Source organism: Danio rerio, chromosome 20, assembly GCF_049306965.1.
Source record: "Danio rerio strain Tuebingen ecotype United States chromosome 20, GRCz12tu, whole genome shotgun sequence".
NCBI lineage: Eukaryota > Metazoa > Chordata > Actinopteri > Cypriniformes > Danionidae > Danio > Danio rerio.
The window spans coordinates 43,172,905-43,192,412 of NC_133195.1; the positions used below are offsets into that span (position 1 = coordinate 43,172,905).

At 33.1% G+C, this 19,508-nt stretch overlaps 1 protein-coding gene across 2 annotated transcripts in view; it reads right to left on the reverse strand.

The window, feature by feature from the left end:
- nkain2 (sodium/potassium transporting ATPase interacting 2) overlaps positions 1–19,508 on the reverse strand; it is a 316,059-nt gene that overhangs the window by 82,080 nt on the left and 214,471 nt on the right. For both annotated transcript variants that reach the window (XR_012395349.1, NM_001351706.1), the window contains exon 4: positions 6,823–7,023. Coding sequence is in view for 1 of the 2 variants with exons in the window: in NM_001351706.1 (NP_001338635.1) it covers positions 6,823–7,023 (201 nt within the window). In the remaining variant the exon portion in view is untranslated. The remainder of the gene's footprint in view (positions 1–6,822; positions 7,024–19,508) is intronic.

A 19,508-nucleotide genomic window follows, 5' to 3' on the forward strand; every position in this document is an offset into this window, starting at 1 on the left:
CATGGAAGGTCATTTTCAAAAAGCCATGATAAGAGCTCTTTAAAATAGAGTTTTAACTATTAAAATAAAAAAAAAATCCACATATCATGCAGAAGAATTTGATATTGTTATGGTCTATAACATCCTCTGATCCATGACAATAAGTAAAATACGTAACAGGAAAAATACATAATAAGTAACTCCATAATAGCTACAAATATAACCATTTAAATAATAAAAAAGAGAAAATAAAACAGAGAAACGTAATGAGTTTAATCCCTGAATGTACCTGCAGTTCTAGGATCACCCACACAGAGCAGAACAGAGATCAGAGCGTCAATAAGAGAATAGCAGCTCCTGATCTGCTCTCTGGAAAAGGGGGCACCGCAAAGCCACTAAAAGCTCCCACCAGGCGCTCAGACAAGCAGCTGCATTTCTCCTCCGCTATTGGCTATATAATACCTCCACAGGAATATCAGTGGTTACAGAGAAAGCTCTATAAATACTGGGGAGAATGGAGCTGATACCTGCCTGTGCTCTGTTACAGCTCTTTATGAGACGCCGGTGGTCAGCAATAAAGTTACTGACCCCCTGACTTCACGGCTGATAAGGTATATCGCTCTCACTGAGAAACGCTGAAATACTGCATATAACACTGCAGTGTTGTTAGATGAGGTGTTATGCACATAAACACGCTATAATTATCAGAATATTATTCTCTAGTGTTGCCTTTGATTAAACTGTGCAGTGCATAGATTGTCAGATATAAATTTAACATAGTTCTAGTTTGAACAAGAATGTATATTTGTATGGGTAACTTACATTACATGTTTTGGTAGAATTGCTGTGGTTTGATATTGCTCTTTCTGAACATATTTGAAGTTCACAAATGTCAGCTATAATTATAATACTAATAATAAAAATAAAAATACATAATTAATTTGTTTTTTTTATAAATTTGAAACTTATATTAAAATGTACAATACATAAAAATCTAAATGATGCAAAGTATATAACTATTATATAATAATATTATTATTAGAGTATATATATATATATATATATATATATATATATATATATATATATATATATATATATATATATATATATATATATATATATATATATAAAACAAATATTAATACAACTTTTGTTATTAATAATTACCACAATATTAATAATAACAATAATAATAGAAAAAAGTATTATTATTATTATTTTTATTATTAATAATAATAATAATTATTATTATTATCATTATTATTATGTTTGTTGTTGTTGTTATTGTTATTATTATTATGGATATTATATACAATTATTTTTATTTTGAAACTGTAATATTAATTAAAATATTATTATAAATACAAATAAAATGTGTATTATTAAAATGTAAAATACATACAGATCTAAATGATGCAATAAAAATAAGTATTTTGCTATTATATAATAATATTATTATATTATATACATATTTGTAAATAACAAATATTAATAAAACTATTACTATTAATAATCACTGCAATATTAATAAAAAGAATATGTCTAATAATAATAATAATGATAATAATAATTATAATAATAATAATAATTATTATTATTATTATTATTAATGTTACTTTGATTATTATTATTATTATTATTATTATTATTATTAATATGATTATATACAATTATTTTCTATTTAAAACTGTAGTATTAAATTATTATAATAAGTACAAATGAAATATGTTTTAATAATAATAATAATAATATTAATAATTATAATTGGTATTATTAATATTCATATTAAAACTAATAATAATAATCCATCATAATGTATACAACAACAACAACGACAACAACAATAAAAATAATAGTATTAATAATAATACTTATTATTATTATTATTTTCATATACAATTATTTTCATTTTAAAACAATATTATTAATTTAAATATTATAATAAATAAGTATAATTATGATTATTATGATTATTATTATTAATTATAATAATATTATAACAATAATTTTATTAGTAGTAATAATAATAACAACAATAATAATATATCAGTTTTAATACATAAAATCTAGATAGTATATTTCTATCATTCTTTAATTTCAAGAATCTTTTCGGAGCTCATACTAATTAGGAGGGTACATTGACAATTTTTTTTTTATAAAATTCATTTGTCACACTGCAGGACCAATAAAATTGAGCAAGTGAGGTGTTAAAAAAGGTGAATTAATTAATAGACCCATTAAATATGCATATTTGTGAGCTGAAAGATGATTAAAAGGTTAAAAAGCTTAATACAGTGCAAAAAATAAAATCAATCATGTTACATATAAAAATTAATCACAATTTCTGATTTTTTTTTTACTCTAATCAAGTAGTCTACTTGGGCAACACTTTCAAATAATTTTATATTAATTAATGTTACTTAATACATTTACTACCATGAACAAACTATCAGTAATACATTTATTACAGTATTTATTCACTTTAATGTAATTTAAGTTAAATAACGTTAGTTTATGTTAACTTACTGTGCATGATCTAATGTTAACAAGCACAACTTTAGATTTTAATAATGCATTCGTTAAATGATAAACTTCGATTAATTATTGCTTTACAAGTTTATTTATACTTAATGTTAGAATGCTGTACTACATGACTTGAAATTTCACGTCAATCTTTCCAAACAAAACAATAATTGGCTTAAATTTATTTGGATACTACTAATTAACAATTTTCTTTCTTTCTGCTGCAGCCTTGGTAACATCAACAGAAATTTTTTTCTTAGAAATAAATTACAGTTAGATTACGGAAGAAAACAAAATAACATGCATTGATGAATCACACACTAAACAGGGTCAATTTTGATTTCATGTTGTGCTGGAAAAAAAGGAAAAATAATAAATTAGATTTTAGAGTATGAGAATGAAAGGCGAGGGAAAAATCTAGTACTGGCTTGTAATCAGAGAATTGCTGGATCCACAATGAAGGAGCTTCACTTCACTATTGCATTAGAGACTCTGATTATGAAGCAGGTGTCGCAGGTAATAGAAGAGATAACGAATAAAGAGTCGGAGGAAGACGGCATGCTGAGCTCTTATTAACAGCCTGCATTCAAACAATATCAGCACTGGAGGCTGGCCAAACTGCTCCATGCCTCTAATGCGTTATTTACAGACTTGATGCAATCAACTGGTTTCATTTTTAACAGACGAAAACAAACGTCCAACATTGATGACTGGCTCATTTTTTAGACTATATACAGCAAAGCTTCTTGTGCTTGAAAACGGCCATTTATACAGTTTAGCTGTCATTACACGTCAACCACTGAAAGCCCTCATGTATAGTGTTTTTTTACATAATCAGAAATGTGCTGCGACAAATTCCAAAGTTACTTATTTAACACAAATAACAATTACACAAGAAAACATGCAGAGAATAGAAAAATATATATATATATATATTGAAGAAATCAATTCTGCACTGATTCTGAGCTTAGTTTTGAACGGTGGATGGCGCTCTAGGCTAGTTTTGAACAGCAGATGGTGCTTTAGGCTAGATCAAGGGTTCTCAAACACAGTCCTGGATGTTACAGCTAAAAGGGCATTCGCTGTGTAAAACATATGCTAAATAAGTTGGCAGTTCGTTCCACTGTGGCAACCCCTGATTAATAAAGGGACTAAGCTAAATTAAAATGTATGAATAGATAGCCAAGGTGTGTGTGACTGGCATTGGAACTAAACTTTGTAGGACACCAGCCATCCAGAACCAGATTTGAGAACCCCTGGGCTAGACTGTAACAGCGGGTGACGCTCTGGGTTAGTTTTATCAGCTGGTAACCAACCTTCTGCCTCGCAAAAATCCAACTCGCTCTTTAAGATCTCAAAACTCAGGGCTTCTGGTAGTAAATAGAATAGCAAAGTCGAGTAAAGGAGGTCAAGCCTTCTCCTTTATTACTCCTACACTCTGGAATAGCCTTCCTGATAACGTCCGAGGCTCAGACACACTCTCTCAGATCAAAGATTAAAGACCTATCTGTTTAGTAAAGCATACACTCAATGCATCACTTAGCGGGTTTCCACACAAGTTTCTGCATCTTGTTAATATACACTATGAACAGCAGCTACGCTAATTATTATCTTTTTTTTCCCCATTTCCACCTGGGGATACTCATCCCGAGTTCCTCAGATTATGTGGAGTCACTGATTGGATCCAAGACCAGCGACAAAATTATCCCAAGGTTTCAATATTAGGGACCAGGCCGTATCCTGAGCAGCTGCTGCACTGGTCATGGAGGAGTGTAGAACATGAGACTGATTCCAGTGAAGCTCCAGGGACAGACGAGTCTTCGCTGAGGCCAGCTTCCAGTCTTCCAGTTTTGGCCAGCGGAGAAATTAAAATGGTCGTGCCCAACTGAGTCTGGTTTCTCTCAAGGTTTTTTTTTTTTCCTTTACTCGCCTCACTTTTTTCCCTCTCCGCTGTCGCCTCCAGCTAGCATGGTTTGGGATCAGTAGAGCTACCCATCAATGAATTTGCTCTTCAGTGTTTGGACTCTCAGTAATAATTTTAAACCACAATGAACTGAGCTAAACTGAACTGAACTTAAACACTAAAAACTGAACTACTCTGTTCCAATTACTATGACCATTTATGTGAAGCTGCCTTGACACAATCTACATTGTAAAAGCGTTATACAAATAAAGCTGAATTGAATTGGAACCACTTTAGACTATTTTTTTAACAGCAGATAGTGCTATAGGCTATTTTTAAACAGGAAATGGCAATATAGGCTAGACTTTAACAGGAAATGGTGCTCTAGGCTAGTTTTGAACAGCAGATGGCAATATAGGCTAGACTTTAGCAGGAAATGGCGTTCTAGGATAGTTTTGAACAGCAGATGGCAATATAGGCTAGACTTTAACAGGAAATGGTGCTCTGGACTAGTTTCGAACAGCAAATGGCAATATAGGCTAGCCTTTAACAGGAAATGGAGCTATGGGCTAGTTTTGAACAGCAGATGGCAATATAGGCTAGCTCTTAAAAGGAAATGGCACTCTAGGCTAGTTTTGAACCGGAAATGGCACTCTGGGCTAGTTTTGAACAGCAGATGGGTGCTCTTGGCTAGTTTTAAATAACAGATGGCGATAAAGGCTAAACTTTAACAGGAAATGGGTTTGTAGGCTAGTTTTGAGCAGGAGATGGCGCTCTAGGCCAGAGTGTAATGGTTATTACAATTGCCAATTTATTTTTGCAGATTCGCACTCTATAACATCAGAAAGGTCTGACCCTTCCTATCTGAACATGCAGCTCAACTCCTTGTTCAAGCTCTTGTTCTCTCCAGACTGGATTATTGCAGCTCCTATTCAACTCCTAGGCTTCCAGCTAACTCTATCAAACCTCTTCAGCTGCTTCAGAACGCAGCAGCACGAGTGGTCTTTAATGAACCTAAAAGAGCACATTTCACTCCGCTACTCATCCGTCTGCACTGGCTGCCAGTTGCTGCTCACATTAAATTCAAAGCTCTGATATTTGCTTACAAAGCGACTTCTGGCTTTGCTCCATCTCATCTGCTCTCAGTTATGCAGATGCATGTGCCCTCCAGAAACTTGCGTTCTGTGAATGAATGTCCCCTCGTGGTTCCATCCCAAAGAGGGAAGAAATCACTTTCCCGAACTCTCGCATTCAATTTGCCCAGTTGGTGGAATGAACTCCCTAACTGCATCAGAACGGCAGAGTCACTCGCTGTCTTCATAAAACGACTAAAAACTCAACTATTTAGTATCCACTTCCCTTCCTAATCTTTAATTGCCTTTCTGGCTCCACCGCTAACTGTATTACAGAAGAAAAAAAAAATTACTAATGTTCTGCGTCTTACACTTTACTTACCTGAAACTCATTGTTGCTCTTATAGTTGTGTAAATTGCTTCTTTGTACTCATTTGTAAGTCGCTTTGGATATATGGATATATATATATAAATATATAAGGCAAATATTTATATATACACACAGGGTGGGCCATTTATATGGATACACCTTAATAAAATGGAAATGGTTTGTGATATTAATGTCCTGTTTGTGGCACATTAATATATGTGAGGGGGCAAACTTTTCAAAGTGGGTGGTGACCATGACCATGACCATGGTTCCATTTTGAAGTCGGCCATCTTGGATCCAACTTTTGTTTTTTCATTAGGAATAGGGTCATTTAACACATCAAACTTTTGAATTAGACAAGAATTTCACAAGAAAAACAATGGTGTGCTTGGTTTTAATGTTATTCTTTCATGAGTTATTTACAAGTTTCTGACCACTTATATAATGTGTATAATGTGCTGCCCATTGTGTTGGATTGTCAATGCAACCCTCTTCTCCCACTCTTCACACACTGATAGGAACACCGCAGCAGAAATGCCAGCACAGGCTTCCAGTATTTGTAGTTTCAGATGCTGCACATCTCAGTACAGCAGTATATGCAGCAGTGAACACCATTATTATTCTAATTCTTGTCAGTGTAATTCTCAATAAAACACCTTCTCCCTCTTTCAATGAAAGCAATTTTCCTCTCATATGAGGCCGATAGCAAATCACAGTATTTAAATCAATCCCTCATTAGGCATATTAAGACCATTGTTTTGTGGTTTAAAAACCTGTTTCACTCAGAAGTGCATCAAAACTACAGAAGAAAACATTTCAATTCATACGGCAGAATTCCACTGCTAACCAATCAGTGGAGACTGTATACTGCATAATAAAAGCCCATAAACAGAAATATATAATTCTGTGAGCTGCAACCGCAATCACAGCAGAAGCGGAGAAAAGCCTGTAAAGGATTAGACTGTACTCACAGCCAGGATAATCTGCAAGGAACTGTGGGCCACCTCCACAAACTGGTACTCCAGCAGGCAGCCGGCGATGCTGATGTAGCGATGGTCCTCCGGGGCCCAGGATGGAGGAGGGGTCACCGGGGTCACCCTGCACCCGGGGCCGTTCTCCATCCACCAGGAGCGATGCATGGAGATGTTAAAGGTCATAATCAGGTCTGTGTCCTGCAGAAAGAGAAGAGTGAGTCAGAGGAGGTGCTTTATTAAACATTACCTACGTCCAAGTGGAACATCTGCTTGGTGAATAATCAGTTTTCTCCTTTTTCTGTTTCACAATACTTCTGGTGAAAAGTGAATTGGCACAAGAAATATGAATATCTTCAAGGTGTGAACTGTACATGGATGATCGGAGGTGGGGTGGTGGTGATGGTTGTTTGTGTTTTGGTATTGGTAGTTTGTGTAATACATACTTCAGTAAACTAAATTTATATATTTAATTTAATTACATTTAATTTTAAAAACAAAACTTATTTAAGTTTTCAGTGTTCTGAGGGATATTAGCCCCTTTAGTGATACCATTAAATATCTGGAAATTTTCGGTACGACTTTACCGGTAAATTAAAAGAAGCGCAGTTCACAAGGCTGAACTATTCACACCTCCATTCCAAAATACCAGTAAATTCTGACATCATTAACTAAAAAAAGACCTCTGAACGGCTGTGCTTGTATTTGTAAACATTGACGTGGTTGGTCTTTTGTTGATGGTTTTACTTTAATTTAAAGCTTTAGCCTTTATGCAGCTACTTTGTCCCAGAGACATTTAAAGGCAGAAGGGCGAACAACAGCTAAATGTTTACACATTTGACAACATTAAAATTTCTGTGGATAGATAAGTATTGTGAACAACTTCGCTAATATGGAGGAACACTTTCGCATGTCGAGATGTACATAATATATGTGTGTGTGCTGATGCTCACTGTTGCTTTACGTGCACATGCATAAAGAATTATCTATAAAATGCTTATGAAAAACCTACAACAGGATTGTCAAAACTAGGTCCTGGAGGGCCGGTGTCCTGCATATTTTAGTGCCAACCCCAATTAAACACACCTGAACCAGCTAATCAAGCTCTTTCTAAGTGTACTAGAAACTTCCAGGCAGGTGTGTTAAATGAAGATGGAGCTAAACTGTGCTGGGCACTGTCCCTCCAGGATCGAGTTTGGACATCCCTGTTGTTAGTTAACAAACTGCGGTTTATCATAAGTTTTTTGTCGATAATTTTTTTACGCAGTCATAGAATTGTTATGTGACTAATATCTAGCAGCTAAATGTGTCTGGAAAAATAGGCTTTGGAAACAGGCTTTTTATTCTCATAAACAGTGCGGATGTCAATGTGTCTGAATGTTCTGATTAGCTGGAGTAGATGTCTCACGTCAACGCATTCTAATCATGAATTCGATCTTTCCTGCAATTTTCCCTCTTCGTTCACACAGATTTCTGGAAAATAACTGGAATAAATTTATTGGTATTTTCAAAGAGGGCCCATTCACACATGATCCCTTTCCGGAAAGGTCTGTATATGTGAAAGGGGCTATTGAGTGTATTCTGACCTACAGTAACCTCTGATTCAGCAAAATTTCAGATTTATATAAACCTTTACTTTTCAACAGTAAAAATGCAAACTACTGTATGTAGCTACAAGCAAAAAAAAAAGCAAAAAAAAAAAAATATATATATATATATATATATATATATACACACACACACACACACACACACACACACACACATATATATATATATATATATATATATATATATATATATATATATATATATATATATATATATATATATATATATATATCAGCTAACAAACAACATAATTCTTGAGATTTTTTGGAGAACTTCAGTTGGATTGAACACTTTGCTCAATCTATTTAAATGTTGTTAGTTGGAACAACATAAATAAATTGTGTGGAATCTGACATTTTTTACAGAGTAGCTTTTCATTACTTTTAGGCTACATGTAACACCTACAGTATTTACAAGTTTTATGAACACTTACGATTGCTTTAGATCTTCCGATGGGATAAAGCATAACTTATGGAGGTCAGACCCCCACAAACCTCCTTGTAATTCACACCTTTTTCAGTATTTTAATTTTTTCATGTTTTACACTTTCAAAGATTTCATAGGTTAACAACATACATCATAATGATAACTACAAAAATATATTTTTTTCAAGGGTTTTAACCCTTTTACAGATTTTTTTAAAATGTATCTGCTGTTTTGGTAATAAAAAAAAACACTAAAATGTAAATAAAAAAGGGATTTTTAAAGTTAAATGAGTACACACACACACACACACACACACACACACACACACACACACACACACACACACACACACACAAACACACACACACACACATATATATATATATATATATATAAACATTATTCAAATCAACACACCCACACAATTGTTTATTCATTCATTCACTTATTTTCCTTTGGCTTAATCCCTTTATTCATCAGGGGTAACCACAGTGGAATGAACTGCGGATGCCCATTCAGCTGCAACCTAGTACTGGAAAACATCTATACACACTCATTCACACTCATACACTACAGCCAATTTAGTTTATTGAATTCACCTGTAGTGCATGTGCTTTTACTGTGGGGGGAAACTGGAGTAAACCCACTGCAACATAGGGAGAACATGCAAGCCACTGTGCTGCCCCACATATTTATATAAAAAAAACATTAAAAAGGCAATTATTTACATCACAATCCAAGCCTGTCAAAATATTAAAACTAATATTATTAAATTTATTAATTAATTTATTTTATTTTCAGCTTAGTTCCTTTATTAATCTGGGGTCACCACAGCAGAATGAACCGCCAACGTATCCAGTATATGTTTTACGCAGCGGATGCCCTTACAGCCGCAACACATCATTAGGCAACATCCATACACCTTCTTGCTGTGAGGCAATCATGCTACCCGCGGCACCATAGTGACACCCTATTATTATTATATTATTAAACAAAATAACAATAATAATGTTTCTAAATCCTTGCCAACAAATCAAAAGCTGTTAACTAAGAATGTGTGACTCAGCATAAATAACATGTGGATAAAATACTGAGTTTTTAATGTGAGTTAATGGAGATGTTTTTGTCCTGAAGTTCCTGAATGTAATCACATTTTGCACTGTATTATGCACCTAATGTAAAATAGATATATGAAAGTAAAGGTTGAAATATTGACAATTTAATAACTACACAATAAAAAATGTAAGCTGTTTGCATTAATGATACTCAAAACTATTCAAATTAAATTAATAAAATACGAAAACGTCCATAAGAGATCAAATCCGCTTCCTGGCAATTAAGTAATTTCAATTATGCAGTCAAGCTTATGAGATGTAGGTCAAATATAAAAGCACTCCTGAATATTTTAATCAAGATCAATCCAGTCAATTCTCATGTACTGATGGCTAAAAGACCGAGATTCATCAAATTCTACCCTCAAGAGGTTTCAGATTTCATATTAAAATATATATTCTGACTTGCAACCTTTTTAAAGCTTACATCCATGATTTAAAACGTCAGATGCTGTCTCACACTGCAAACTGGCATCTCCAGCAGGCATTGAAGAGCTTGCGTTTTGTTGTATCATTAATCAGTTTGAAGCTTTTCAACATTTGAAGGCGCAATTATTTAAGTGGCTCTTATGTGGTTCATTTTGAGACGTCAAAGGGACTCGCAGAGCAATAACCAGCCAACACATACTTATAAATGTGGGCATGAGATTAATTCCACAATCAAGTGGCGGAAGAAATCACATTTCTCAAATCCCAAATTCACTTTTGTGTGCTATTTTTCAGCCCTAATGATCCGCACATTGACGACTGAAGTGTTTGCAATATCCTGGGTCATTTGAGTGGATGCCAGTTACACAAGCGCAGGATTATTCACCGGGGTTTTGAGCATGCAATGAGGACATATTTAAACAAATCCATCAGTCTTAAGAGAACACACGCCAAGCCGAGACACAAAGCAGAAAGAAGGAAACAGAGCTGACTCTCACACCTACAGATGCGCGACTGCATAAATGTGATGCGTGCGCCGAGTGCTTCACGAAATCCCTCTAAAGGAGCAGCGATTGCGCATTTTAAAGCCAGATTTCAGGTCCTACAAGTGTTGAAACCTGGCTCTGAGAGTGCTATTCATGTAAGAACCCGAAGCTCCCCAGGAGACATTTCCCTCCTGAGGAAAAACAACAACAGTACGGAAGTATAGCTGCCTTAGGAAATGCTTAAAGGCATAAAAATAATACAATTTGCGACCAAGTATTTTTATTTTTTTTTGCTTTTATTTACATGCTGCACTCCTAAAAACTGTCAGAATAAACCTTTTAGTGATTTTAGGCCTGTTTTTTATGCTGCACTTAACAAATGTCCGTCCAATCAGTGGTCTTTAAAGCAGGATAGATTTGTATTTTTAATGATATTAAGCTACATGTGAAACTGTAATCTGGCTGAATATGATTTATGTGAAAATTGCATGAACCAGACCCGCTAGTTTTTTGTGATTCCGCTGAATCCAATGCAAAATCCACAAGTCGTCGCAAATTTTAGAGATCCTGCTAAATTCTTAATGTAAACGCAAAATTATCGAATTTTTTTTTTAATAATTTCATAAAACAAACAATTCCAAACCATATGACCAAATTATATTTATTTCAGTTTGCCATGAATAGTTTTACATGACTTATGACATTGCATACGCAGCGCATGTGATGTATTTGAGTGTCTCTCTGTCCCGCACCATCACAATTATTACATTACATAGAAAGAGGGGCAGTGGCACCCCCAGAAAATTTCTTAGGGGTGGCTGCACCAAATCCTGGGGTGGCACATGCAAAAAAACAAAAAAAAAACAAAAACAAATAAAAAACAGTGAATTCAGTGTAATGTTATATTTTTGTTTCTGGTAAATAAAATAATATGGTTTAAATTAATTTTATTAATTACTCTTGAAATATTACAATTTATTCCTTAAAAAAAAATCAAAGAATTCAAATTAAATAAAATAAAATCAATAATTAGTTTAAAAACACTTTTCATATTTAAAAACAACTTTTCAATTATTTTTTACATACTTTTATTGTACAACATACAGTATATGCCATGTCTAAAATTAATAGAGATTAGTGAATTAATTAATAAATAAACAACTGAACAAAAGGCAATACTATATACACACACTTACTATACAGACTCTAATAATATAATTTATCTATATTCCTTTTTGAGGCACAATATTATTAATACAGCTTCTTCTATTAATGTACTTTAAGGTAAATATTAAATTGCCATCGCTGTCTATTGAAGGTGTGTGCGTGCTGTTAATGGCAATCGAGGATAGGGAGGGGCAGTAAATCAGCTATGTCAGTGGCACCAATCAATCCCAACAATTGAGTGGCTGCTATTTATTTATTGAAATATTGTGAATTTACGCAAGTACATTTAAATGAATAACATCAACAGAACAATCATTTTGGGTTGGCCACAGGGGTGGCCAGAGTTTACACCTTGGGGGCGTCCCTGAGGAGGAGGGCGGGGAATGTTTTGCAGCCTATGCAGTAAGCAGACGCAGATGAAGCGTGAGTGATTTACACGTGAAGGCAATGCAAAGATGCGATTAGACGTCCTGTGGAGCAAAAACTCTTTCCCTGCAGTTAACGAGAAAAAACACTTCCAGAGGTGAATGGCCAGAATGGTTCCAGCTGAAAGATAACAGTATCTTAAATAACCACTCATTACAACCGTATGACAACCTCATTACAAATGTATATTATATATATATATATATATATATATATACACACACACACACACACACACACACATATATATATATATATATATATATATATATATATATATATATACATATATATAAACTATTATTATTGTTATTATTATTGTTATTATTTTGATTTTAGAAAATTGTTTTATTCAATTTAGTGAGTACAAAAGGAATTGGAAGTGCAGCTTAAAATTAATATAAGAATATTGAAAATAAATGTAGTTTTTAAAATTTCCATTCATTCATTCATTTATTATTATTATTATTATTATTATTATTATTATTATTATTATTATTATTATTATTATTATTATTATTATTAAACCAGCATATATAGTGATGTCTATTATAAAGATCTAGTAGTCATATCAAAGAAAAAATACAGCTTTGCTATTAGAGAAAGAAATGACATTCAAATGATTGCAATTCCATTATGCATAAACATATAATAATAATCAGCTGCAATCAAAAGTATTCAACCCCTTTGACCTGCAAAAATTGTGCTACTGTAAACAACATATTATGTTTAACAGTTCAACCAAAGTATCAGTAAACTATTCTAAAATGTTTATTAGTTTAAATGTGAGTGTCTCCGAGGACATAACATGAAAAAAACCCACATCAAATTGTCTCTAAACATTAATGAAGAAATTATTTGACACCTAAACAAAAGTTAACATTTGTATAAAATGTTTTAGTCTTTATAAACTACAATAAATGTCCTCCACAAGCCTATGTCACCTCTCCAGTGGAATCTTTTTATTTTCTCTCTTGATAAACTTCCAAAGCTTCCGTGGATTTTGATGAATAGTTTGGGTTGATCAATGATCAATTTGTACACTGCAGGGATTGCAACTTTAGCCAATATTGCCTGATACTACAAGAACCCCAATAACAAGTCTGGTCTTGACTTTGGAAATGGTGTTCTTCTGCTCATAAGACTTCGCTTTTTTTATTTATTTATTTTTTAACCATTTTACTAGTTAATCCAATGGTCCAGAAAGGTCCAGTTTGACCACATCGATCCATAAAACATTTTTCAAGAACTCCATAAATCAATCCAAATAGATTTTAACACATGCAAATTGGCCTTTCTGTTCAGCAAGGTGTCCTATCATGAAGGTCATACTTGTCTAGTGTTCTCGTCCTCAGCATTAAAATGTTCATTCATCATTTTATCAGGTCAACTTGCACAGTTTTGGCTGTGAATTAAGAGTTTTTCCTCTGTTGCTTTGATCAAACATTTCATTCCCCTTGATGATGCTGTGCCTTTTCTTCAATGTCCTCAAAGGATTTCTGGTATGACACATTTTTAACTTACAAATAAAGCTGCCAGTTGAGTCTCTAAGAACTTCAATGTCTTCTTGTGAAGACTTTCTACACAAAATTCCCTGTGCCTCCAGCGTTCCTACTACTACATTTGTGTCACAGATTGTAGTTTTTGGTTGAGAGTGAGGTTGTTCAGACTTAAAAATTTTGATTTGGTGATTTTGAACATATAAGCAAAATATGAATGCTATAAGACAGCGGAAGCTCATGAATGAACAAAAAACATACCTCAGACACTTCTTCTGGAATCTACCGCCGACTCTTGTGTGTATCTATAATGCTTAAAAATAAAATATACCCCATTTGTGGTATATATAACTACACTTTTTAAATCAATCTTCAGTCTCATTCATCTATATTTATTGTTCCAAAGCAATTGCTAAAAAATAGATACATTTTACTAAAGATTTTTACTACATGGTTTGCAGTAGTGTAAAGTAACTAATTACGAATATTCAAATTACTGTAATTGAGTTTTTCTCTGGAACTGTAATTTACTAAGTAGTTTTTACTTTTTTTACTAAATTGCACTTTTACTTTCCCTTGAGTACATTTTTAGTGCAGTATCGCTACTTTTACTCCACTACTTTCCTTCAACCTGCAGTCACTACTTTATTTTTACTTGTCTATGGGGATTAGAAAAATCAGTCCTGTGATTCCAATCAAATCGCACTTAGAAAGTAAATCGCATCATAATGACATGTGTACTTTATAATTACAGCAAACACTTTGGAAGCATTAAAAGTGTCCTAAAAAAGTCCAAAATCTTCACACGCATTGACTCAGAGACTGTTTAGATGCATGTCACTGATGAAAAGATGACGGATGTTTACTGTATGATGACCAAAATGGCCTTAAACAGCCAGCAGGCACAAGGCATCAACATGACATCAGATTGACCTTGTACCCTAATGTCGTAGGGACGTTAAATTTTGTTTGGAAATAAAAATCAGGTTGACATCAGAACTCAACATAAGGCCAACGTCAATGTCCAACCTAAAACCAATCAAATATCAATGTCTATTGATGTTACAGCTTGACGTTGTGTAGACGTGACCACTATGATGTCTACAAGACGTTGGATTTTGGTAGCTATACCTGATGAATAAATGTCAATATTTGACATCAATATGATGTTGGCTTAAGATGTTGACTCGGCATTGGATTTTAGTCACTTTCTACCTACCTCATATCGACCAAATATCAACGTCATTTGATGACATTATTGCACATCAAAATAATGTTGTCTTTAGGCGCTGGTTAGACATTGAATTTTGGTCAGTTGACATCACAACCTAAATTATACTAATATTAACGTCTTATGATGTTGTGTGCCCGCTGGGCAATAAATAAATGCACTACAGAATGTTACGTTTACACACACATGTAAACGCGTCAGCTTTTTACTGCGTATCACTCACTGCTCTTGAGTACTTTTGCTTCTTGGGCTACTTTTTACTCATACTTTGAGTAATATTTACAACAGATACTTTTACTATGCTTGCACGTTTTTAGGCAAGTAATGATACTTAAGTATGGTTTTACAGTACTCTTTCCACCACTGATGGTTTGCTAAAAGTTTTGTGACTAAAGGAGTAATTTCAAAAGGAATAAATAAAATGTTTTTTTGTTTTTGTTTTGTTTTTTAGACAAAAAGACATTGCTACCACCTAATTGGAAATTTGATTTGAATATGTAATCATTATATGTAAGCTATAGGACAGCTGAAGCTTCTGCACCAAGAACATACCTAAGACATTTCTTCTGGAATCTACCGCTGACTCTCTTGTATGCATTTATAATACTTAAAAATAAAATATAGCTCATTTCGGGTATATATAACTACACAAATCTGTGTCAATGTTTTGTCTCATTCCTCTATTCATTGTTCTAAAGCAATTGCTAAAAAAATACATTTTACAACACATTTTGACTGTATAGTCTGCTAAAATGTTTGTGACTAAATGAGTCAATTCAAAAGGGATAAATAAAATGTTTTTTTTAAATAAAAAGACACTGCTTTCACATAGTTGGAAATTTGATTCGATGATTTGAATATGTAATCATTATATGTAATCTGTAGGAAGTCGGAAAATTTATGAATGCACCAAGAACATACCTCAGACACTTCTTCTTGAATCTACCGCTGACTCTCTTGTATGTATAATGCCTAAATATAAAATAAAAATATCTCATTTGGGCTATATCTAACTACACATATCCTTATCAACCTTTACTCTCATTCAACTATTCATTGTTCCAATATAAAAGGCTAAAAAAAAAGCTACATTTTACTAGACATTTGCACTATATGATCTGTCAAACGAGTCAAGTCAAAACAGATAAACATAATGGTATTGTTTTGATTTTTAGAACAAAAAGACAGATACCACCTATTTGGAAATTTGATTGGCTAAGTTTTAAATATGTAATCAAAATATGGACGCTATTGGACATCGGAAGCTCATGAATGCACCAAAAACATACCCCAGACACTTCTTCTGGAATCTACCACTGACTCTACACAAATCCTTATCAATCTTTAATCTCATTAACCTATTAATGGATCCAAAGCAAATGGCTACAAAATAGATACATTTTACAACACATTTGTGCTATATAGTGTGCAAACTGACTAAAAATGTGAATTTAAAAAAAGGTAAATATAATAATTGTTTTGTTTTGTTTTATAGAATAAAAATGCACTTTTAAACGCCCATACTAATATAAAAAGTCAAAAGACAAAAAAAAAAAAAGAAATTTTTGAGGAGTCAAAACAAGTTATTGGTATTTCTGAGACATTCAGGCCCTGCTTTATCATGTTGAGTAAAACTAGCTGTTTTCTATAACTGACAGATTTCCTACCAATAATTATTAATTTTGGACAACCACAAATGTTTAAAGTAACTTTTCACAGTTACACACTCTATCGAGTTAAGGTCTTTAGCCTTTGTAGAGCAACATACTAGCAGTAGCGTCTCTTTAACATTAATGTAAACCTGCCTCCAGTGTTGTGTGAGTCCGAGTGAATCATCCGAGGGCCCGAGTCTCAGTCTCCATTATGTTTTCTTTAGGCCGCTGGAGGATCAATCACTCGCCGCCTCTGTAAATGCCTTCACTGTTTGCCCAGCCAGTGTGGGTGATGTGATAAAGCACTTTTAATCCATTTGAAAACGCACACTAACGGCTGGTTTTGTTGAAGTCTTGGCAGTGTGGATCTCAGCGTGAGGATGACACTGAGACTGAATGACTCTGGCTGAATAAAGCCTGTTCCTCCTTAGAGAGACCGCCGAACACAAACCCAGGCCTCGCTGCACCTTTGCTTCTTATTAAAACATATACAAAGAGCCTGAATGGCTGGATTGATTTGTTTCCAACGAATCAATAGCCCTTGTATAGCAGAGCAGGCTAGAGTCTTGTTTGTGCACAGAAACACAAATATAACGCTCCAATGACAGACATAAATAGCCGTCTTGTTGGAGAAAGTGAATCATAAGTTGGTCTGAATAACGGAGTCATGCAGGCACAAAAACACCTTTGCCCTCAGACTGCTAGTAGTAATTAATTGCTAAATGACAAATATAGGTGAAGTCAGGATTATTAACCCTCCTGTGAATCTGTTTTTTCTTTTTTAAATATTTCCAAAATGATGTTTACCAGAGTAAGGAATTTTTCACAGTATCTCCTGTAATATTTTGACTTCTGGAGGAAGTTTCTGTTTTATTCTGGCTATAAAAAAAAAAAAAAAAAAAAAAAAAAATATATATATATATATATATATATATATATATATATATATATATATATATATATATATATATATATAAATATATGATTTAGGATATGATTTAGGATCCTATTCCTTAATAGAGGTTTGAGAGAAAAATATAGCATTTTAAAATAACTGTTTATACTTTCATTACTAAAATCAGCTAATCGCTTTAAAATCAACCAATCATTTTAAAATCAGCCAATTGCTTTAAAATCAAACAATCTTTTTAAAATCCATCGCCTTAGAATCTACCAATCGCCTTAAAATCAACCAATGCTTTAACATCAACCAATCGCTTCAAAATCTACTAATCACTTTAAAATCAACCAATTGCTTTAAAGTCTACTACTCGCTTGAAAATCAAACAATCCCTTTAAATCAGCCAATTGCTTTAAAATCAATCAATTGTTTTAAAATTAACCAATTGCTTTGAAATCCACTATTTGCCTTAAAATCAACCGATCACTTTAAAATCAGCCAATCGCTGTAAAATCAACTAAATGCTTTAAAATCAGACAATCACTTTAAAATCAACCAATTGCTTTAAAATTAACCAGTTGCTTCAAAATCAACCAATAACTTTAAAATCCACTAATCACTTTAAAATCAACAATTCCTTTAAAATCAACCTGTCGCTTTAAAATCCACTAATCTCATTAAAATCAACCTATCGCTTAAAAATCATCCAATCGTTAAACAATGAACTAATTGCTTTAAAATCAGCCAATTGGTCTAAAAACAACTAATCGCTTTAAAATCAGCCAATGGCTTTAAATATTAACCAATCGCTTTAAAATAATTCAATGGCTGAAAAGCACAACCAATCACTTTAAAATCAGCCAATCACTTAAAAAATTAAACAATCGTTTTAAAATCTTAATCGTTTTAAAATTAAACAATCGCTTTAAAATCCACTAATCGTTTTAAAATTAAACAATCACTTTAAAATCTACTAATTACTTTGAAATCAACCAATCGATTTAAAATCAACCAATTGCCTTAAAATCCACTAATCACTTTGAAATCTAACAAATCACTGTAAAATCAACTAATCGCTTTAAAATCCACAAATCCCTTTAAAAGCAACAGATTTACTCACTTTTTAAGCTAAAGTCAACTAATTGCTTTTTGCAGTGTGATACAAAAAAAAAAAAAAAAAACAATTGGAAGATTAGAACTGCATCACTGTGCAAATCAAGCAAAGCTAATATATTTCATCCAGCCGCGAGTATCCACCCATGCAATTTCAATACATAAAGATTCATGAACATATTCAGATCAAAAAAAGAAACCATGATTTATATTTGTTGACCACAAGTGTGCTTGAGCGTATCTGTATATTCTCGCTGTGAAATGCAATTCAGCACAGGCTTTTTGAGTACAGCCCTCTACAGCTAAAACACTACAAACCACAGATTTGATTTACTCAATGAACAAAGAAACAGAACCACACAGAGAGAAATTATGACCGACTGAAAGTCCCCAACAGTTTCTAATAAAAACAACATCTCGCCATCAGTATAACACAGAGGACTGCTGGTGTGAAATGAATCAAACAACAGTGGATTTTCAGAACAAATTTATAGTCTTTGATAGCGCATTAGTACAGCTCAAAGAAAATAGAATGAAATAAAGATGCTATGCAATAAGTCCTTAGCAACAGCAAAGCAGCACCTTAAATATAAATTTTAATGAATATAAATGAAAAAAATAAACAAACCAATAT